The 23,466-nt window shown below is 45.6% G+C and overlaps 1 protein-coding gene across 1 annotated transcript; it reads right to left on the bottom strand.

Annotated features, from left to right (window-relative positions):
• Positions 1-809: 809 nt before the first annotated feature.
• Positions 810-18,239, bottom strand: CARNS1 (carnosine synthase 1). The gene is made up of 8 exons (XM_060262667.1): positions 17,987-18,239; positions 17,216-17,305; positions 10,813-11,300; positions 10,175-10,376; positions 9,324-9,409; positions 8,203-8,434; positions 4,644-4,915; positions 810-2,587 (listed from the first exon to the last, which is right to left on the bottom strand). The coding sequence occupies exons 3-8, from the start codon at positions 11,293-11,295 to the stop codon at positions 1,355-1,357; spliced, it is 2,508 nt and encodes an 835-aa protein (XP_060118650.1). The 5' UTR covers positions 11,296-11,300; positions 17,216-17,305; positions 17,987-18,239; the 3' UTR covers positions 810-1,354.
• Between the last annotated feature and the right edge of the window lie 5,227 nt (positions 18,240-23,466).

Here is a 23,466-nt window from a genome sequence, read left to right as displayed (position 1 = left end):
TTTGTGCTGGTTATAGGCATTTTTAAGGATGCTGGTACTCTAGGTAACAATATGGATCTGGAGCTGTTGGACTAAGCACAAATATTTGCTATTTCATCACAGTTCAGCATGGTTGGCAAGGTTGTGGCTTGTTATTGCAGAAACAGGAATGCTGGCACTATAGTTTGTTAGTTAAGTAGGGTCTTAAGGGGCTTCATCCAAAGGCTTATTATTTTAATGTAAGCCGGGGGGTGCTGGTGCGGCAATTTTTCACATCAGAGGCATACACAGGTTAGTTATTGTGGGGCGCTTGGGAGTGCCATCACAGTGAACTTCTATTATAGGGCCTATTGGGAGCTTGCTGGGGGGAGGTGCTATAGCAGATTCTCTAATGAGCACTGGCAAGTCACATGGTTTCTCCCAGCACTGGGTACGCTTGCCAGGGATTACCGGAGTTACTGCCCTGTGTTATCCTATGGTCATGTATGAGCACAGCCTTGTGCATGCCGAGAGCTCCTAAAAAGATGTTTTGTGGCACTAGGATGTTATTGCCATCTTTGCAAGTGCTGAGCTAGCAGAAATAGCTTGTTAAACATCTCACATTCTACTGCTCTGTAAACATCTGTTACTGTAGGTGTGCACGTGGTCCTTGTTACGGTAGGTTTGTTGTGGAATAAGAGCTTTGCCTGTAAGTAGATTCTTACCCAGGAGCGTGGCGTTCACATACAAGGGTTCAGTACAGAAAAGCTAGTGCTCAGAGTCAGCACGTACTATTTGGTTAGTGTGGCGTCACTAATGAAGCGTTGGCTGCTGGAAATTGCAAAAAAAAAAACCAACCCAAACAAAACTGACTTGTGCCCTTTCCTCCACTGGTTCTGGAAGCATGAGGTAGGTTCTATCCAGGGGCTACCTGGCTCAGAAGCCAGTAGCCTTTCTCCAGTGGAAGAAAGAGAAGGTGAAGAGGCTGGAATATGCCTCTTTTCATGGTGGTGGTGAAGAACAATTTGGGAACCAAGGTGTGGGGGTTTACTCAGAATGGCAAGCAAAGGAAAAGGAGATGACTTCACAGACATGTTAGAAGAAGGGTGGGGCTCCACAGTTAAGAGGATCCCCCAAGAAAGGAGAGTGAGCCCATGCAAGTGTGTGGGTGATGTGGGCATGGCACTTACCAGAGATGGCACCAGATGGTGCCACACTCCTTCCTGAGGGACACAGCGGCCACTTGAGAAAGACTGTGGGAAACAGGGTATATGTGTAATGCAAACCCCAGTGATGAGTTGGGAGTAAGGGAAGGATAACTTAGGTGGGATAGCAAGGCTCCCTCTCTGGAGCAGGCCCGAGCCTGGCTCCAGACTGAGGAGCCATATCTCCGAGGCTATTTGAAATGAGAGAGGAAGTGAGTGACGGGATAGTGTGGTGAGTCAATGCCCAGCACCTGGCAGATGCCTAGCAGCTTGAGGCAGGCCTCACTGCGGCTGGAACTGGCACAAGCCACGTTGCAGTAGGGCTCCTCATACTCAGTGGACACCAGCTCGTCATCGAGCAGGTTAAGGCGGATGACCCCACGCTCATGTAGGGCCTGGAGCATCTCCAGGCTGGCTGTGGACTTGAGGGCCTGCAGGTGCTGCGACACCAAGCACATCACTCCCACCAGGTGTGTGCGGGGAAGAGAGCGGGTGGGCAACAGGGGGGCCACCCCACAGGCCACCATGACCGAGGCCAGCATGATGTCTACTCCATAGATCTCCTGAATCCAGTCACGCAGATAGAAGCCACCCATGCGTGGGTTGATCTCAATGAGCTTGGGGCCAGCTGCTGTCAGCTTGAGCTCCACATTGAAGACACCATCGGTCAGGCCACAGCCTAAACAGCACTGGTAAGCAGCACGAATTAGCTGGGCTTCACGGTCAGGGGGCAGACAGGTGGGCATGCAGGCTGCCGTCTCAGTGAAGTTGGGCACCCGAGTGGGCCCATTATCAGATACAAATGCCCCCAGCATGCGCCCTTCATATACCACCAGATCCACGTCGTGTTCAGTGCCAGAGACATATTCCATCAACAGCATGGTGTTACCCCAGCCCAGCCCGATGCCTGGATGGTCAGAGTCATCTCGCAGGTCCCTGGAGATCTTGTCAAAGTGGAGGTGGCACTGCTGTGCATCCTCCACCAACTTTACCCCCACAGCCCCTGCCCCATACTCCAGCTTCATGACACCAGGAAAGCTGAGATGGCTGGCAGCTCGCTCTACATCGGCATGGCTCTCCAGGTGGCAGCAGGGTACGGCATACAGTGCGGCTGATGGCCAGCGAGCCCCCTCCTTGCGCCGCCGCAGCAAGTGCAGGTGAGTGCGGCTCTTCTGCTTGGCCACCCGCATGGCAGTGGAGGAGCTGCAGCGTAGGCCCAGCCCCTCACACACCAGTGCCGTCAGGACCATGCAGTCATCCCAGTAGGACAGGCAACCATCCAGGCGCAGGCCCCTCTCCCGCACAAGCCCCACCAGCCGCTGGGCATGCTCCTCGTCTCTCTTGTGGTCCGTGGTGTCATAGTGGATGAAGGTCTGCACCAGCTGGGAGGCAAAGTGGTTGGGGTCGGACTCCACCAGGTGGATCTGGGGATGGGAAAGAGGAAAGAGAGAGAGACAGAGAGAGGTGGGAATGGAAGTGGGGGTGGGGGAAAAGGGAAGGGGAAGACACAGAAGGGCAGAGATGCAGAGAAGGTGGGAGAAAAATCAGAGATGCATCACTACGGACAATACCCGAGAAGGCCAAGGCCAACTCCTTGGGACCAAGTGCGGAACAACAGCCTCCTAGCAAGAGGCACCATCCATTGGCAGCTGCTCCCCACCTGGTAGGAATCAAACTGAGCATTCCATCCATGCTCTTGGTGGGGAAGATCACCATTCCTCCAGCACCCTTAGGTTTGAGGGCTGGGAGATGGGCACTGAGCTTTTCTCTGGATCCCTGTTTCTGCAGCAACTGAGCTTAGAAATGAGGATGTCCATTGGCCTCCAGGTTGGGAGGAGAGGAGTAAGATACCAGGGCAAGATCCAGGCTGGCAGGGTGGGGAGGAAAGGGTCAGAGTCCTGAAAGAGAAAGCTGTGCCAGCCGGTTGCATGAAGAATGTACAGGGAGTCACATTTCCTTTCTCCATCTCCTCTGTGCCTCCTTATCTGGATTCAGCTTAGATCAGGGAGGTGCCTCCATTTAGCTCACCAGGCTGTGTGAGCTTTAAGCAGGGAGCAGATGGGTGGGGCAGCAATAACTGTTGCACTGCTGATGCTTTTTAAGCAAGAACATCCAACAACTTCAGGGATCTGGAGACTGGAATGCAGACTTTTTTTGTTTGTTTCCCGTAAGAGCCAAGCCAGTTTCCAAGAGGAGCTTGGGGTAAAGCATACAGACTGTCCCACTGTGAAGACTGCAGCTGGTGACATAGACTCTGGCTCATGAGCTAATGCGTGCTCTGTTCAGGGTCTGAGCTGGAGAATGGAGGTAAGATTCTCCATAGACTTCAACATGGGCAAACTCAGCCCTCAGTCCCAGGGGAATAAACTGACATCAAGGCACTTGTACCCTTCAAGAACAATCAAATGAATGATTACTGAATAAACATTAGTTGCACTTTCTCGGCCTGTTTCTACCCATGTCATTCTCATCCCATTCCAAGACTGCCACCACCACCCCATGTCTTGCCTCATCTGGTCTCTCATCCACTAAGCAGGACTTATATTGACATCTTTGGCTGGGAGCCCAGGGGATCCATAGGTTTTGGAACTGGGGTCTAGAGGCTAGGTGACCCAAGAATACATTCTCGAAATTGCACCATATTTCAATCTCCTTTAAAAGAGGAAACAACTGACAAGGCAATTTCGCAGTACTGGTGGGGGAATCATTTTGTATCTTGGGCTTGGAGAAGCAGAAGAAATATAATGGTTTTTATGTGGGCATCTGAAGAGAAGGGTGGGTGAGGTCAGAGGATCTTACTGTCTGGGGATTTCCTGGATGCCTTGGCAACAGGGCTTTCACCCTATTTTCCATGCCTTCAAACAGCTGTGTGACATGCCGGAGATGCAGCAATGGCAAAAATTTCACTGTTGGCCTACCAAACAGCTATTAAAGACACAGCACACTTGCCACATTATAAAGCAATGCAGTTGGCAAAGCGTGTCCCATCCCGCAGTGGCTGGATCGTCAGCCAGAGATCCAAGTCTTGACACAGTTCTGCTTCTTAACACTGCTAATGGATACTTGGTGTGGGTAGAGGCAGCTCCGACTAAGTTTAAAACCCACAAGAACTGATCAGAACTTCTTTCTATCCCCAGTGACTGTTCTAATAGAAACCAACTTCTGTGTTGGTCCTTCCAAAGCCCCACTTGAAGTAATTCTGATGAGGCCAGCCCCGAGAACAGCTGTGACTCAAGAATGGAAATGAGCCAATGCCAGAAATGGGGCAGGCAAGTTCTACTGGAATAAGTGAAATGGCCCCTTTTGATGAGAGGGGCAGGCAGGGAAATTCATGGTTTCCTCTCCTCTGTGTACTTAGAGACCACACCCATGAAGTTTATATAATATGGACAGGGGCTTGGGGGGGGGGGCTGGCACTGCTCTAGCTAGTCGATCCTGCAGCCTATGGGGGGCTGCATAAGTCCGGTTTCCGCATCTTACTTTTAGCCCGTAGTCCCTGGCTGCCTCCCAGACGAACTTTTTGCTGACTCCGCCGGCCCCAATCACCAACACGTGCTTGCCCTCCATCAGATGGCACTGGGCACGACGCAGCATCGTCTCCACCAGGGGCCGTGCCACCTCACCCGCTGGCGCTCCCACCACCCGGCCCATGGACTCGAAGACTGAGCAGGTTTCCAGGCATAGCTGTGAGTTCATCTCCAGGGCCACCAGCTGCAGAACATGGTCTTCTGAGCTCAGTAGGAAATCTATTCCTGCAAAGAGTAGGGAAAAAGGTATCATCAGTTACCAAGGGCTGGCATACCACCTGGGAATCACTGATAATTACAGACGTGCTGATGACTGCACATCTTTGTTACAGAACTTGGGTGGGGAAGATAATGTGGTATAGGGATTATTATATTGGCCTAGGACAGGGGTGGCCAAACTGTGGCTTGGGAGCCACATGTGGCTTTCACACATACTGTGTGGCTCTCGAAGTCCCCACCACCCTGTTGGCCGGCTTGGAGAAGGCATTTGTCTCTTTAAATCACTTCTCTAAGCCAAGCCAGCCAGGCAGCAGCTTGGAGAATGCATTTAAAGTTAGTTGCTTTCTTTCCACCTCTCCCTCCTTCCTCCATCTGTTTGCTTTCTTTCCTTCCTTGTCTTCTGCCTCTCAAACATTCTAACATTTATGTCTTGTGGATCTCAGACATCTGACATTTATTCTATGTGGCTCTTGTGTTATGCAAGACTGGCCATCCCTGGACTAGGATCTGGGATTTGGGAGACTTGGCTTGCCATGGAAGTTTGCTGGGTGACCTTCAACCAATCACACTGTCTCAGCCCAGACTATCTCACAGAGTTGTTGTGAGGTGAAAATGGGAAAGGGAGAACCGTGTGTGCCACTCTGATCACCTCAGGGTAGGTGGTATAAAAGTGCAGTAGGTAGATACGAATCCCAATCCAGTAAATTGGAATCCCAATCCAGTAAATCCAATCCAATAAATAAATAACCTTCTAAAAGTTGAGGTGTTCACTGGGTCTGTTGCTTGTCCCTTGAACAAGAAGACATGAAGAACAGATGCAGCTGCTCTGCTTTTCATCCTAATGTCCCATGTCCACAAGATATATATTAATTTAAGATATTAATTAATTAAACTGCTTGCCCTCCTTTCTGTTGTGAGATCAAATTTGCCCTAGTTGGTTGGAGAAAGGGCTGGTAGAGGAAACAGAATAGGAAGACCAACAGAAACACAGTCTCTTGGGGCATCATTGTTTTTTAAAGGAACATCTATCTGCTGTTTGGTTCTGGTGACAGACGCTCTTTAGCAGCTCAGTGGGCTAAGGCTGAATTTTGAGGCTACTGTGCTTTAAGTAATAGGCTGCTCTAAGAGTGAAGGAATATAAAGAAAAGGAAGCCAATTCTGGACCTTTTGGGAGTTGATCCTCACCAATCCTGAGGAGACGCTGAGTGAATGGAAATCACTATCCTTTGAGCTAAAGGGCTGATAGGCAAGAAAGCAACATCAACACTAGATCCTGAAATGAAAAAGAAAATGGCATCTCAAGAAGCTACTTAGTGCAGCCCAAGCAGAATAAACTTTGGCTGCTCCAGGGCACCATGGAATGGGGTGGGGAGCACATAAGGCATACACCACAACATCAGCAAGTTTCTGATAAAGTGGGACATTCAGTGAGATAAAAATGTAATGGAAGGACAGCAACTGGGTTTGTTTCATGAGATGTTTGTTTAAGAGAAATTATGCCATGGGAACCTATTACTCAGGGATATCCTAGGGCAGAGTTCAGTACGACATTTATAGCAGAAGTTTCCAAAACAGACGGCGGTGGCAGCTCTCACAGGAACTGCCAGCAGTGAGGTGCTGAAGTCTCAGCGATGGAGAACAAGGAGTTAAGAGAGTTTCATTTTCACATCAGAACTATAACGCAGGGTCCAAAAAGAGCACAACTCTACAAGGAGCAGGGTCCTCTCTTGCCACTGACTCCAAGGGGGTGGGGTGCCTTGTGGGTGTGGAAGCCCAATGGTGGGAGACCAGCAAGTGGCATTCATCCCCAGGTTAAATTTCCACGTTGCTATAAAAAAAACACAAGTAGGGACCCACAAGAAATTTGTTATCCCATTCCCTCCACCTCTGCTTCCTCCCCCTCAGTCTTTCACTGTTTCTTTTTTTTCTCGCATAAACAATTTTATTAGTAACATATGGTAGTAGAACTATATCTACAACTTATAAAAAGCTTAAGATAAAAAAAAAAACCATCATTCTACCCCACATCTTACTTTCCTCCCACCCCTCCCCCCAATACTTGACCCCCGCCAGTGTTATTTTTTTTGAAAAAAACAGATATTAAAGGTACCTTTAACTATCAAGAAAAAACAAAAATTAATAAAGAAAAAGATCCCCCCTTCAAAAGTTATATTCTTGTCTTAAATGTCTTAATCATCAAAAATTGTCCAATGTCCTTTTATTTTCCACTCTTTTTCTACATATCTTCTGAATTTCTTCCACTCCCGATTAAAAAGTTCTAAATCGCAGTCTCTTAGTTTTCTTGTTAATTTGTCCATTTCACTCCATGACATAACTTTTATAGTCCAATCCCAATGGGATTGGAGTCTTTCACTGTTTCTACCTCCCACCACCCCCTTTCTTTCTCTCTCTCCATGCCTGCAACTTTGTCTTTCTGCTCCATCACTCTCTTTCATCTCCCCACCTCACCAGTCTTTCACGTCCTTTTGGCGCCCACCCCATCACTCTTTTTTTTTTGCTTCCCTATGCCGTCACTTGATTTTTGGCCCCCATAAGTCTCCTGGCCACCCTCCCACTGCTCCCCCTCACAGCAGCAGTAGTGGCAGCTCTCCCCACTGCCTGCCCACTTTCCCCCATCCTCAAAGAAACAGTGTTGACTCTCCTGGCTGACTGCCTGCTTCTCCCCCCCCCCCCCCCCCCCGCTCCCACAGCAGCAGTGGCAGATCTCCCAGCTGCCCACTTACTTCTTCCTCCCCTCACTCCAGGTCACAACACTGGCTCTCCCAATCACTCCCCCCCCTGCCCCGCAGCAGTGCCGGTGGGTCTCTCAGCCACTGACCTACTTCTTCTCCCTCACAGTAGTAGCAGCAACAGGACGCTCCAGAGCTGCCATGTCAGCAGCTCAGGAAAGTAATCTATGCATGTGCAGATATAAAATGACTGTTTTGGAGGATTTAACCCCAATATAATCTTTGCAACTTTTAGGATTTTTCTGAAAATCTGGTGAGTCCCCCAAGTTTGAAGAAGAATCTCCTTTCTCTCAATGTGGGCCCGATCCATGGATTTAGATGGCTGCAGATCTGCCCACACTTGGGAAATGGGTACATAGATGTATAACAGGAGGACATGAGCCTCAACCTATAGAGCTTGATGAAGGTTTCTCCAGAGCAGATTATACTGTAGAGTTTTGCTCCTTATACTTAAACAAGCTGCTTCAAATTGCTGCACTTTTGGACAACAAAACTACAGTACTGCATGATAGAGGTTCTGTCGTATTTGACAGGGAATCTCACCAATAATGTCAGTTTGTGCTCGATGACCACCTCTTTGCTCAGCTGATAGACCAGCTTCCATATCCAGAAAGGCCTTCATGGCTGCCTCAGACTTCTGCTTTATCTGGACATGGATGGCTGCAATCTGGGCTTCATCCTTTAGCCCCCACTGCCGTAAGCTGCTTTCCAGTGTCTGTGGTACTGTGGCCTGGTGCTTCAGGGGTTTATCTGCCCGGCCCACACCACACACTACCTGGAGAGGGGAGAGTAAGATCTTCTCAGACTGCTGTCATTCAGCTGCCCTATCTTCCAATAATCTTTTCCATTCAAAGAGTCTCAATTAGCCTGTACATTAGTCAGCTGGATTTGTTATTAGAAGAAGAAGAAGAAGAAGATATTGGATTTATATCCCGCCCTCCACTCCGAAGAGTCTCAGAGCGGCTCACAATCTCCTTTCCCTTCCTCCCCCACAACAGACACCCTGTGAGGTGGGTGGGGCTGGAGAGGGCTCTCCCAGCAGCTGCCCTTTCAAGGACAACCTCTGCCAGAGCTATGGCTGACCCAAGGCCATGCTAGCAGGTGCAAGTGGAGGAGTGGGGAATCAAACCCGGTTCTCCCAGATAAGAGTCCGCACACTTAACCACTACACCAAACCGGCTCTCTTACATGTATTTTATCCCTATTATGTCATTAAAGGTAACTGACTGTCTAGTTAGCCAGGGCACTTTATTTTGCTTTGAAAGCAAGCTACTCTGTAAAACCACAGAATTTATACAAGAAACAAAAATACAGTTCTATCCTGATTAATGAATACCTGGTATACTCCCTCTTGAGGGGGAGGTTAGAGATGGTAAGCCAACCTAGTCCTATTCCAAACAAAAAAACCCTAGAGTCAGAAGACCACTCCAGTCTGCCAGTACCTTCTGTTTCTTTGTGCATATTCCCCAAATAGCCTGTTCAAAATGGGAGGAGAAACCTCACTGTCTCTACTTTGCTAGGAAACAAATTCCCTCCACATTGGGGAATAAAAGACACCCATCTCTGTTGCCCTGTTTGAAAACTCTACACTCTTCTGCCTTTGGCTCCCACCCTCCATTTATAAGGCTGCTGTAAACAGCTGTCAAGCCCAGGGGTCCTGTTACCTTGCTCAGTAGAGGCTGGTCCTTTCGGGATCTGCAGACAACAGCACAGATTCGAACTGCCAGATTAGGTCGCAGAGATGTGTTGCCTAGAAATCAGTGATGTAGGACAGGAAGAAAAATAGAGAAAGGCAATAGAATATATCAGAGAAGCAAACTGATAGGAGTGGAGCATGTAAAAGGAGTGTGAAAGAACAGGACCAGAGAGCAAAAGCAGAGGGATATGCTTGGGGTCAAATAAGCAGTGGAGAATAACCCGGGGGTTTCTGGGCAATGTTCCCTCTAAGCTGCAGAGTCTTGTGAGCAAAAATTCTACTTCGTGAGCTACTGGTATTAAAGTTGTGAGCTACAGGCATTAAAGTTGTGAGCTACTGCATAAATTATTGTGCTCTGGGGTAAATTTTCCTGAGCTAAGACAAAAATGTGTGAGCTGGAGGCTAAAAATCTGTGAGCTAGCTCACGCTAACTCTACTTAGAGGGAACACTGTTTCTGGGATACCAACATGGTAGCCTTTTCACCCTGCCAGTGCCGTCAATTGTCCAGCTCCTCCCATTTAGCAGACTGGCTACCTATCTCTTTCAAATACAAAGTAAGATTTAATGACATGAAGCAAAGCAAGTGTGAGGGACAGTATCTCTCTCAGCAGTCGGATCCAGATGTTATTAAATGCTGTGCTATTGAAATAATTTACCTCCTTGAGTTTCCTGTCCTGATAGGAAGATCCAAGAGGTGGGAGATTACTCTAGCACAGTATCTGACACCATGTGGATCCAGCCTCACAGTATGGCAGCAGAGTTCACAGTTCATAGTGTGAACTGACCTTAGTGGGAAGTAACTAAAAGCTATCCCTTACATGGGGAGTTGTTTGCGTCAGAAGGGCCAGGCTGGACCATACGAGCAGTAGGAATGAAAGCCTCAAGCAAGATGCTCTCCTCTTCCTCCAAGGTCTCCAAAAATGCAAGAACAGCTTGCAGGATGCATCCATGTTCCAACTTGGAATGGAACGATACTGCTTGAGCTCCACTCCAGCGCCAGCCTGATGGTTTCACAACCACCTGCAGGTAAAGCAACAGAGACAGGCCTTAGGCACGAGAAAGGATCCTGCATCAAACACCTTTCCCATGAAATAAACTTTCTACACCCAAACTGCCCACGTATAGAGTTTCCCTGACATGTCAGCAGGGCTTTTTTGTAGAAAAAGCCCAGCAGGAGATCCCCTGTGCCTTCCCCAGCATGCCTGCCACAGCGAGCAGACTGGGGAAGGTAGAAGCCATTGGGGAGGTATTTAAAGTTGCCTTCCCCAGTGCACCAGCCGGAGCCCTGGCCAGCCCAGGCAGAGCTCTGCTCCTGTGTGCTACTTCCCCCCAAAAGCCCAGCCTATCAGTATCTGAGCTGGATCCAAAAAAAGATTACAAGAAGTACACTGTTCTAGGTCCATGGTACCCCCTTTTTAACCTTGCCTTTGTAGCCACCTAGCTCAGGGCTTCTCACCTGGTTGTAGATATCCATGGCACTCCCTTGCAAGAAGGCTGTGATTTCCTCTTGGAGCAGGTTGTCCTGTCCCTCCCGACCACTCAGCTCTACCATGCGGACCCACTGCTCCTCCGTCACACTTCGCAGAGGCAGTGGACGCTTGAAAGTGAAAGCAAGGGTGGGGGGCACTGCCACATGTGCCTGCTGGTCCATGAGCTGACGAGTTAGCAGCTTATCCTCCAGCAGGCGAGCCAGCTCTCCGGAGCCCCCTGTGGGACAGTCAAGGTCCCGGGCCAGTTCAGCAGCAGACTGGCCCTGTACCTTGCATGGCCCAAAGCAGCCTGTGAAGTAGGTGACATGACGTGGGGGTGCAAATTCTTCCAGTGTTGTGCGGCCACCAAGGTCAAAAGTCACAGCCTTGAAGACCAGCAAAGAAGACTCCCCTGGACGAGACTCTGAAGGTACCTTGGAGAGCCAGGCAGGTGATAAGCACAGCAGCATATTACCTGGGAAGAAGAGGAAAAAACAAAAACTAGCCCCTAAGTGTGTACAAGAGATGGACCCATGCTTCAGAGAAACGTGCCCTGGATTTCTAGGATGGCAAAAATGTCCTGTGTTAAAAGTTTTGGAAGGGGTTGCCAACCTGAGGCAGCCTGTGCAACGCAGACAACAGAGCAGTCAGTAGCAGCTGGGCAACGTGGCACCTTATAATCAATCAGTGCCGTCAACACCCTGATTATCTGCTCTGGCAACTGCCCTGAAGCCAGCAAGGCAAAAGTCTGTCCTATTCTTGTTCTCTGGAAAGTGTTACTCTGTCTTGCTTTTCCGTAAGATGTGACTGCAATGAGAAATGGAGACTGCAGGGAAAGGGAATAATTGTAGTGACATCATTAGCACCTACATTTCCCTTCCTTTTTTTTTTTTGCAGGAGCCAGTAGATCTGATGCTCTGTTTATAATCTCATAAACTGAAGTGGCTGGTTATAGGTCAGATGAGAGACTCCTGGAATTTATTCAAACGAAGCAAAGTGCACTTTAACCTTTGAAAGATTGGCCTGTGAGTCCTGAATCTGTCCATAGTGCTTCTTCCAATCCATGATTTGGCAGGGGTGTGTGTGTGGAAATTAGCAACTTCAGAATAGAAAAATATCAAGCTTTTTATTCATAGACAGAATCTTCAACTATACATTCACTGGCTTACAGGGATACCAATTACAGTTGAAGATACTGTCTGTTTATGAATATACCTGTCTCTCTGTTTGGGATGGGTGGGGTTTTTTTTTTTTTTGTTTTGCCCTCTGGGTCTCTGAAACTATCTCCCCATGGTGCGGAAGTACGGCTACAAAAAATCAGGTGTTTCATCAATCGGAGAAGAAAAAAAGAAATGAAGCAGAAATGTTTACAAAATCATGGGGCATTGATGTTATTTGTAGACTGGCTGTGGCGATGGTCCTCAATTTGGAAGTCTTTAAAAGGGGAGTGAACAAATTCATGGAGGGCAGGGCTATTGATGGCAACTAGTCATGATGGGTATCTACTCCCTCAAGTACCAGTGGCAGTATGCCTATTTACAGTATATCTGTTGCTGGAGACCATGGGCAGAAGGATACTCTTGCAGTCATCCTCCTTGTTGGCTTCCTAGAGGAAGATGTTGGCTACTGTGTGAACAGGCCAATGTAAAAGAAATAAATTCCCATGTAGGTATTTCTAGCCGAAGTTCTCCAAACGAAGACCCAGGTGCTTTAATTTCTCCGTTTCAATTCCATATAAATCTTCAACAGTGGTTAGGCTTGCATTATATGGTGCATCATTCAAGCCACATTCGACAATGTTTTTTGTTTCCCGTTCTTCCAAAAAAATGATGTTCAAGTCGCACCACAACTTGTGTTCTATTTCGTTTCTTATTCTGTATAGTGTAATCAATAACAATAATTTTAGAATTCAATTAGGTAATATTGATACTTGTTATTCGTGTTAAAATAGTAACCATAACCAGGCTAACCTTTTGCTTAAAGTCCTGGACGTCAAGCAATTATTCTTCTTATTTTTATTCTAAGCTCGCTAAATGGAGTCACACTGTAGAGAACTTCCACCATGCAATTTGTATCAAAAATGAGTGCTGCCATAGGAGAATCAGAATTCTTATGTATAAAAGTGTACAAGAATGCACAAGGTCTCACACTTGTACAGAGACTTCTAGATTCTCTGACATATGAGGACCCTGTGTCTGAAAAAACACTAACTGGAGGTTTTGGCGGAGTGCTCAATGAACTATAAGTGGGGAGGGTGGTAAACACTGAGAAAAAAGCCACTCCAAGGGTAGAAACCTTTCAGTTTCTGTCCTCACTGTTATTCAGGCCCCTGGCCAGTTTCCTCCTAGCCTCAATGCTATTGTTCCTGTTCTTTCCAGGTCATTGTTGCATGCTAAGAGACGGAGGAACTCATTCATGAGACCACTACTGTAGAAACAAGTTTGGACACATTTCTTTCTGAAAATGCCAGTGGGCTGGGCAGTGCATTATTTCCAAGAAAGTCACAGTGCTTTGTGGGGGGGCTTTTTTTGTTTCTTTATAAAGAATGGTTTGGATAAGGCCCTGCACTAAAACCACACCTTTGCTTTTACTGTCCCTGTGGCTGGATGCTCCACCTACCCCCTGACCCACTTTGCAATACAGAGTTTTATTTTTACAAAACAAAAGGTTACAAAAAAAAAAATCTAGCTTAAATGGCAGTGCATATACATGATGCTGTTAGCATGCACATTTTAATAGCTGGGTTTCGCCCCAATAAAAGGAGCCTTATCACTTCAGGCAATAGCTGCTTCTGTGATTATTACAAAGAAACCTGGTCACTTTGTCACTGAAACTGTGGCACTGTTTGTCTCTACATTGTACCATATAGTGTGAATTAGTTTTCACAATTTTCTGCACTGGCAGAAACCAGTTTGTGAATAAACTGTTCAGGGTCATATGGAAAGCAGATTGTGCCTTGGTGCAAGAGATGGAGAGAGAGAGAGAGAGAGAGAGAGTTGACCTTCTGGTTCATTCCAGCCCTGTGCTTCTATATGCACTTTAGCTGGAGGGAAATCTGAGCAGCTCAGCTGCCAGAAGAGCTCTGGTTACCAGAGAAGAGACAGGAGGAATGCCAGGAATATGGAGCAACAGCTGCCTGGAAGAGTCTGTGGGAAGCATGCATGGTTGGATATCTTGGTCCAGACAAGACTGCAGTGAGAGAGAACTTACTTGACAAATTTCAGGCACCAAGAAGACAGTGGTTTACTATAATGTACTTTCAAATACAGAAAAAGAAACCCAAACTATTATCTTGTTAAATCTATATATTATGGAAGCAGTCTGGGTACCATTATTTGTGACTAAACATTACCGTATTTAGCTAGTCTGGAGCCGAAGAGCACATTTAATATGTCACACCAGTAAGGCTAACAGGGCCACAGCTTTTTAAGATCCATCCAATCACTTGATTCTGTACAGGAATTGTGATGTTGAATTGCCATCCTCTAGTGAAGCAGCCTGTAGGGCTTATGCATGTGAGGGAAAACTGCACAATGAAGGGTCCTCCACATGGCTGCTTGTACAACCTTACTTGTCCTTTGTTGTCCAGTTGGGCATAAACCATATTTGATGACCAATAAATATTTCCAGGTGCATATGCACATGATGCTAGGTTTAAATATCATTCCCTGGCCTTAAGAAAGTCCATGAGAACCCATACAGCCCTACCTGGGGAAAGCTACAAGATTTGCAGTGGATCCCACAGCTGTTTCTGAAATAAAGGACATAGTAGGATATGTGTAGAAGAGCCCTTTTGTCCTACTGTCACCTCTGATAAAGCAGTTTTTGCAAATTAGACACATCTGTGAAACATTCACCGTTGGCAAATAGGCATGACTCTACGCAACTACCTTCAGTGCTCTGGATTATCTGTCTTCCCAATCACGTATCATATTTTCTTTGACTTTCAGACTTCCTCTGTATAGCTCCTTTGCACTCAGTTATGCACACATTCTAAAACAAGATCTGATTCAAATGAAAAGGTTCTAAAGACCTGTGACATCTGCAGCCCTTTAAGTTAGATTATGTTTGGCAGAATAACAATAGAGTTCACATTTGGGACAACTGATTGGTTGAGATATCTTGAACCCCATTCTTATGTGCCTAATAATGTACAAAGGCGCTTGTGGAATATCCTTCTTTGAAAGTGTGTAATAAACAAATTGATGGAACATAAAGAGTTAAGCACATTCCCTCCCACACCACTAGCTGTAACACAAGAATAAATGGTTAATTTTAAGAGCCTTAAGATGGCATGCAGGTAAGCAAGAGTAATCCAGTAAGAGTTTTTGAAGATGTTTCTGAATCAAAATAAAAGAATCAGCAGACACTGGCTGAGAGGCAACTCCTCAACTAATTTGGAACAGTAATTAAGAAGGCCTCCACACCAGTGATATTGCCATTATTTACTGTGGAGAATTCAGAAAATGCTGCCATCAAACCGTCGTAGTTCAATATTTTCTGTACTGTATTTTTGCAGATCTGGTTTTCAACAATATTTTTGGTTTTGGAGACAACTGCAGTGCTACCTTATCAAATGTAAACTGTGGATGAACATGACAGAAACAGTGGCCAGGCCAGGTACAAGACTGGTAATGTGCCACTATCTCCTGGCTGCACTGCTGTTTGAAAATGTCCTGCAGCACAGTCCCTTCTCTAATTTTTAAAGAATATGGAATTGCAAACAGGAAATCAGATCAGGAAATCACTCCTTAAATGGTTAATTACAATATGTATGAGCTTGTATATTTTATGATTTTTTTCTTGTAAGTATGGATTTTTTTTAAAAAAATATATATATTTTCAGTTTCTCAAATGTACGGAAGTGAAATATTCTGAATGACAGATGATTTTTTTAAAAAGCAAAGTGGAAAGAATCATTGTAAATTATTAACTGACGGTTCAGGAGCAGTATATTCAGTAGCTGGGGGAAAAACAGTCCAGTCTCATTGCAGTGAATGGCACCTTTTTTTTTTTTGCCATCAAGTCACAGCTGACTTATGGCAACCTTGTAGGCTTTTCAAGGCAAGAGACACTTTGTCATTTTCTACCTCTGCATCATGACCCTGGTATTTCTTGGAGGCCCCTCTCCAAATACTAGCCAGGGCTCACCCTGCATAGCTTCTGAAATGAGATCAGACTAGCCAGGTCAGGGTGAATGGCACTTACTCCTGAGTTAACATTCTTAGGAGCTCTGTGGAGGTTTAAGTGAGATATTATGCTAGATACAGGTTGCTTCCACATGGAGCAATTCCCTGTTCTACTCACACTGCTGCTGCAAATCCCTTTGCATCTGCAGTGACAACAGAACTTCCTCACAGAGATTTTCCTCGGTGCTTCCCCTTCAGCCCATCATGCCCTACCTCTGCTAGCACACAGTGGACTCTCTGCTGGTTTTTAAAAATTTTATTTGAAAAAACAGCACTAAACTACCAAAATTAGGGGGGAAACAGCCAAAGTTGGGCGGGGGGGGGGGAGTTGATGGCCAGGGAGGAGATGCCTGATGTGGAAGGGGTTTCCCTCAACCCTGCTTTGGGTACCATCTTTCAGGAATGAACATCACAAAGCATGGTTGGGGAAACCTACACCAGAGCCAGGGAAAACACAGAAAGTTGACAAAAGCCCAAATTAAGACTACAGAGATTTGGGGGGCAGGGGGACACGGAGCAAGAGCTCCATGCAGAAGGAACGTAAGTGCAGTGCAGAACCACAGCTTTAGTTTAGCATCTGCAAACTGTGGAAGAACAATCCTTCAGCTGTGAAAAGTGATCCTCACATGAAAGCAGACTGATATATGTACAAGCTGTACAACTTCTGTTCCAGAAATGAAGAAGCAGTAGGTATTAGAAGCAGGTTAAAACTTTAAGAGGACTCAAGAGGATTCAAGTGGAATTTTTCTGATAGCCCAGGAATTAAGCTTCTACCTCTCAAAGTGTTTTCCACAAAAGGCTGCTTATCTACCCTTGCTTTTCCAAAAAAAAATAATAATTACAAACTGATCTGGGGATGGAGAACACTCTCCATTCATTTATTAAGAAAAAGTGGCAAGCTGGCTGATTCTTCTCCTTCCTTCCTTGCCCTCATGGTCTGCATATAGGAAAACACAGCTTGGCTTCCATATTAAAAGACAACTTCAGTAGTCTATTACTGGAAAGACACTCTAGTGAGAAACACAGCTCTAAATCACCCTGCCAGTGGCCATTTTAATGTAGTAGTTCTCTCAAGTAAGGTGGGGCATGATGGGATTTCTCAGCTCTAAGTAACTGATAAGAATGGGCTCATCACCAAAGTAAGCAAAAACAAAGAGACTTGACCTAAGCCTTTCAGCCATAACTGCAGGCTGGAACTCACCAGGACATTGGTTGCCACCTTCCAGAAGCACAGACAGGTATGAAGTGGGGGAGCCCAAGATACAGATGGTAACATCTGATGGTCCAAATCCTGAAAAACATAAGAATATAATCAACAGCACATTTCTTACACTGAAGTTTGAGGTATTAATGTCCCTGTTCTGCAATTTCACATTATAGGATTTGAAAATACTATAAATGATTCCTCCTTCTTAGCCACATCTAATTTCCTGGAGTAATACTATTGTTGGATTCAGATGAACAGGCGAGCTAAAATGATGAAGGGTGATTTCTCTGGCATGGTTTTGATGCTCTGATGCATCACCCACTAATGGTGAAAGCATCATTCCCCATCTTGTATGTTTCCTTGGAAAAGTGAGAGTAATCCCAGAGAGGGTGATTAATCACATTAAGTCCCTTTGCAGTGGCTTCAGTAGCCATCTCAGCCGATTCCCTGAATCCATCCTACTTATTATATTGCTAAATATTCTCATTTAAACCTTAGCTTGAATTTCATGCCAAACTCCACATCCCCAGTTCTTAATGCTTTCTTCTGAAAATAACAGAGAAGAAGGTCATGTTCCAGCTATACTCCCCACAGAATTGGGGCAACATAGCCTTTCTTAAGGGAATATATTGGAGGGAAAATTATTATATACAAAATATAAGTTAATAAACACCAGGGAAAATAAAATCACAACACTAACTCCAATTACTCCAGCCAGGTGCTGGAAAGGAACTGTATGTGAGCCACCAGAGTCCTCCAGCTCACCTGTTCGGGGCTCCTTGGTGAGGTCAACAGTCTCTGGTAGCCCCTCCTGCTGCAAGGTGCACTGCAACAGGTCATAGTAGTAGGCAGTCCAGGCCCGTGCCTGTGCATCCTCAGGGCAGATCTTGCAATCCAGGGGCACATCTCGGCGCCAGGCACAGCGCAGAGGGCTCAGGGGTGGTAGAAACCCCTGTTCTGCCCAGTCCAGTTCCTTGGGTGTTGGGGGAGGCTCTGTGTGGATCTGGTCCAGAGACAGCTATAGGTAGAGAAAGGCAGGAGAGTGGGAAGCACACCCAGGAAAGGAGAAGGAACTTAGCTGCAGTGAAGACCTCACTGGCGTATTAGGGAAAGGGCAGTTTTCAGTGAGTGGGCACTGTAAGTCTCAGAGGAAAAGAATCTCATTGCCTCTGTGTGTTGGGGGTGGGACTGACCTGTAACGCCATTCAGGGCTAAGAAGGCTAGGAACCCCCTGAATTAAGCAGACAAGACTTATCTGAATTCTGTTGTAACTTGTCCTGCATGCCGGTTTGGTGTAGTGGTTAAGTGTGCGGACTCTTATCTGGGAGAACCGGGTTTGATTCCCCACTCCTCCACTTGCACCTGCTAGCATGGCCTTGCGAAAATCATAGCTCTGGCAGAGATTGTCCTTGTCCTTGAGGTTGAGCCCTCTCCAGCCCCACCCACCTCACAGGGTGTCTGTTGTGGGGGAGGAAGGTAAAGGAGATTGTGAGCCGCTCTGAGACTCTTCGGAGTGGAGGGTGGGATAAAAATCCAATATCTTCATCTACCTCACAGGGTGTCTGTTGTGGGGGAGGAAGGGAAAGGAGATTGTGAGCCGCTCTGAGACTCTTTGGAGTGGAGGGCGGGATAAAAATCCAATATCTTCATCTACCTCACAGGGTGTCTGTTGTGGGGGAGGAAGGGAAAGGAGATTGTGAGCCGCTCTGAGACTCTTTGAAGTGGAGGGCGGGATAAAAATCCAATATCTTCATCTACCTCACAGGGTGTCTGTTGTGGGGGAGGAAGGGAAAGGAGATTGTGAGCCGCTCTGAGACTCTTTGGAGTGGAGGGCGGGATATAAATCCAATATCTTCATCTACCTCACAGGGTGATTGTTGTGGGGGAGGAAGGTAAAGGAGATTGTGAGCTGCTCTGAGACTCTTCGGAGTGGAGGGCAGGATATAAATCCAATATCTTCTTCTTCTTATAAGCACAAAAATACTCCTCTATTCTTTAATGGGAGGGGGCAGACCATTATGAGGACACTAGGATGATCAACCAATGACGTGTCCAGGAACAGATGCAGATGACAGCAAAGGTCTGCCGTACAAGGCAGGAGGCAAGATGGTGTGTTTCTAGGGATGGGTGGAGGAAAATACTTCTAGCAGATTACTACAATGCCAAATGCCTGTGTGTCATGGGAGACTGGGAGGCAAAGGAAGGAGCATCAGCTGAGACCTGTGCTAATCAGTGGATATTTTAGCTTATCACTGTGCAGGTCCAGTGCAACTTCTTGAGATTTGCAGTACACGGGTGGCTATTTGGTATACCCCAGAACTTGGTGGTTACCTCATTAACAGAAGACAACCTAGAAGTGGTGTCTGGAGACAGGCATCTTATGGTGTCTACAGCATTCCTGAGCTACCATTGCAAGCATGCTGTCTCCTGCCTTCTGAGTGTTCAAAGATACCCTATTTTATGCTAAGCCTTTTAGGAATCTCAAAGGAGATTTCTAAAAATGGCAAATTGATATAAGTTGGTCTAAGCAAGAGACGGAAGTGGGATATATGTTGGGTAGAAGAAGGGAGACATACAAAGCAGGGAAGAGAGCCAAAGAAGGGCTGGACTCACCATCATTCAGTGTGAAGACGCTGCAAGAGAAGAAGAAAAAAAATTGACCTTTTCTTGGTGCAAATTGTAACCCAGACTGTCATCTCGTCTTCAACCCCAGAGATGAAAACACCACTTAATTGTGCATATGATGTACTTTACTGTATAAGGGCGAAGAGACAAAGCCAAAGGGAAAGTATGGTGCTGCCACTCTGTCTGGCCTATTGCCCTCTGAGCAAAGGGCTATCTGGATTGACAGGTCATCCCAAAATCACACTTAAATTATTCCACATGGAAATCATGTATAAAGAATCTTTAACAATGATCAATCTATCACCTGCTCTTTAGTGCCTATTTTGCATCCCTTTCAAAGCTGCACCATGGCAACCTCACCCAAGTTATGCAACTGAGAGCGACACTGCAAAAACAGGATTTGTGAATGTGTGTTGAATTACAGGGGCTGTGGCTACATTTTTAAGAGCAATAATAGGAAGGCATACCAGGGCTTTACAGTTAATCATCACTCCAGTCAAGGATGGAACAGCAAGGGAAGGAAGAAAATACTTGGGGCTGGTATGTGCCTGGGGCCCTGTGTTGGCCTTTGGATATGTTTTGGTGCCAAGTAAGTGCCCTCTCCTGTGTATTCATGCTACACTATTTGCTAAGAACTTCCCCAGAGACCAGCAAACTGTAAAACATTCAGCTATTCAAGCAGGCTAGGATTTTTAAAAATGAGGTTAGAAATGCGATTCACATGCTTACCCACTCCCCCCCCCCCATTATCACTCTACTACTGTAGGCTTAGATTGTTCACAAAAGTCCCTCATTTCTCTGCTCTTTCACTTGGTTTTCCTGTGGCACTAGATGTCTAGAGAAATATCATGGATAAAAGGCAAAGATGTAACTACCCCATAGCAAAGCCCTAACATTGAAGGAGCTGAAGACTAGGCCCATCAAGGCCAACAATAGGCACATTCGTCCTGTCATTATCTCTGCCCATGGATTTTTCAGGCTTGTGTCATCTTTTACCAGAGATGACATCAGGACAAAAAGAAAACCATGTACAAAGATGGCCCCATCACTCCAATACCAACCCTTTTTAAAAGAAAAACTGTTGGTTATTTACAGGCTAAGAGGTTACAGATTCACTTCTAGTTTCTCCTCTTAACCACTGGGCAATGAATCAGAGATGTTTGGAAATGCTTCCATTGTAATCATGCCACAGAGCATGGAATACAACTGAAAATGCAAAATTTTGAGGTTTTGGCAAAATCTTGTGGGTTTTTTTTTTAATCAGAAAGTTTCTAACTCCATACTTGCAGATAATTTGGGGGGGGGGAGGAAATAACTAGTTTCTACTAACTGTTTATAAAGTACTAGATGGATTTCATTAAATTTCACTAGTAAAGGAATGGCACTATTTCACATAGCACAGGGTCCTACACCTATTTATGGCACTACATTCTATATCCATCTGTCTACATACCCACCTCTCAAAAAAGTTCCATAATTCAAATCCTCCTTTCCTATTCTAGGATAAAAAGGAGAACAAAATGCAAATTCTGCCAAAACCTCATCCTATATCAAATTATTCAGCCCAAATGAAGTGTGCAAATTAAATGAATTTATGCAAACAACTCTTATATAGATCCGTGATAGAACTTGGATTGGTTTATTACAGGACTGCAGATTCTACCCTTCCTTACTGAAATGATGCTGTCCTGCAAGATGCCACTATTATGGAAGGTCATCCAGTTATTTTCCTCTCATCCTTTACACCAGCTGACACATGGAACTGGGCGCAGCATGGAGTTCATACATTTTGCTTGTTTGTTTCAGTTTATATTCCGCCCTTCCCACAAGTGGGCTCAAGGTGGATTACATCGGAAAGTTTCTAACTCCATCAGAAAGTTTCTAATTCCATACTATATTCAATATGTTTGCCTTTAATAGTTGCATAATAGGAGAAATTACTGCAATTGATACTTTCTTCCTGACACACTTTTGGGATTGGAGATGTGCCTTTGCCAAAAAGTCTACATACTCAAGAGTTGACAGAAGGTCTGAGTAAAAATTTTGGGTCATTTTGATAAAGGCATAATGTGAGGAAGTGAGCAGCTGAAGCTTTTCAGTATAAATAACATTCTGTGAACTCTTTTGTAAAGTGACAGGCAGTTGGCAGCCCAAATACATATTAACCACAAGAAAAAGCACAAGAGTTTGACCCCTTACTGAATCTAGAGTTGCTGCACTTGTCTTCAAAATGAAGGAGAGACCATTAAAATATGATTTACCTTTTGCTGCATATAACTAAGATTTTTCCCAGCCATTATCTTTGCCTTAAATTTGGTCATTAAATAATTATAACTTTAATTTTAAAAAAACATATTCTGCATATATTCTTCATTTTGTTCCTTCGTAATAATTCAACAGTAGGCCTGGCCAATCTAATCCTGAGAGACAGCATAGTGCAGGGGTGATGGTTTTCCCTGAGGAGGGCTTGAGTGTCTGAAATTCAGCTTCAAATCCCTGCTTGCAGGGTGGCAAGGGGAAGTCACTCTCCTAACTTATCTCATAGGCTTGTTGTGTGGCTAAAATGTAATTCCAAGTTAAGCAACAGCATTCCTTAAGTTGGGTTGAACTTCTAGGCATTATAGGTATTTTGAGAAAAATAAGAGGGTACCAATATAAAACGGCTGCTGTGGTGGAGGGGTGATATGACATGCAAGATCAGCTATCTGTTTTCAGTTTCTAAAGAAAGAGGAGGCTTGTGTGAGCCTTAAAGCGTTAGGTTTTGTTTTGTGTGCATATTGTGTGCTCTGTGAGTATACTTGTTGTAGTCTCCCAGTGTGTGTCTTAGTATTTTCCATTTGCAAGTGTTCTGTCACAGTTGGAAGCAGTAAAGGGATCTGTTATTGAAGTTATCACAGTCTCCTGGGTGCTGCCTATTGAGCAGAACTGATGGGTGATCTGATAGGTAAGCATACCCCGCCACCACACTGCAGAGAATACTACTGTTTGTTTCCTGCACTGTCACAGGAAGAGGCTGCCAACAGAAATGCTTAATTTACCTGGACAGTTCAGTTCCCCAGCTGTCTGCAATCAGGATAGCCAAATGTTCAACAAACATTTTGTTTGTATTCAGACAGCTTGCATAAATTGTCAATTGTGCAAAAAGGGTGGGGAGAGGCCAACTTCCCACATACAAATTACATTGTGGGCTTGGGGGGGGGAGGGGTTTTGGCTTCCTCACCTGCCACATCAATCTCCCCTATCCTGGCCACATGAAACATTTAGCTTTCATGTGAAATGTCTCATTCCCTTTCTGTTCCTTGTGACTCTCTGACATGGCAGGCAAATGAATTGTCTATGTTGGGAATAATTTAAGCATGAACATTCTTGTAATGCTTTGCTATGGCTGCCCCCAAACACATTTCTGCTCAAATTTTTCTGTACCTCTGATAGGGACAGGCTGTGTACAGACAGGGATATTTCCTTTCCTGGAGAGGGATGCTATTTCTCAGAGGGGAAAACCTCCATGTCTAAGAAACCCAGGTCACCAGGCTTGTAATTGCAATGGCACTCCTCCAATCTAATATACTAATAATGTAGTCTTAAGCAGAGGTTTATCTCTCAATGGACTTAAAATGGTG

The sequence above is a fragment of the Heteronotia binoei genome, chromosome 21 (assembly GCF_032191835.1).
Source record: "Heteronotia binoei isolate CCM8104 ecotype False Entrance Well chromosome 21, APGP_CSIRO_Hbin_v1, whole genome shotgun sequence".
NCBI classification, from domain to species: domain Eukaryota; kingdom Metazoa; phylum Chordata; class Lepidosauria; order Squamata; family Gekkonidae; genus Heteronotia; species Heteronotia binoei.
The sequence above is the reverse complement of the archived record's forward strand: the minus strand, read 5'-3'. Positions and strand labels throughout refer to the sequence as shown.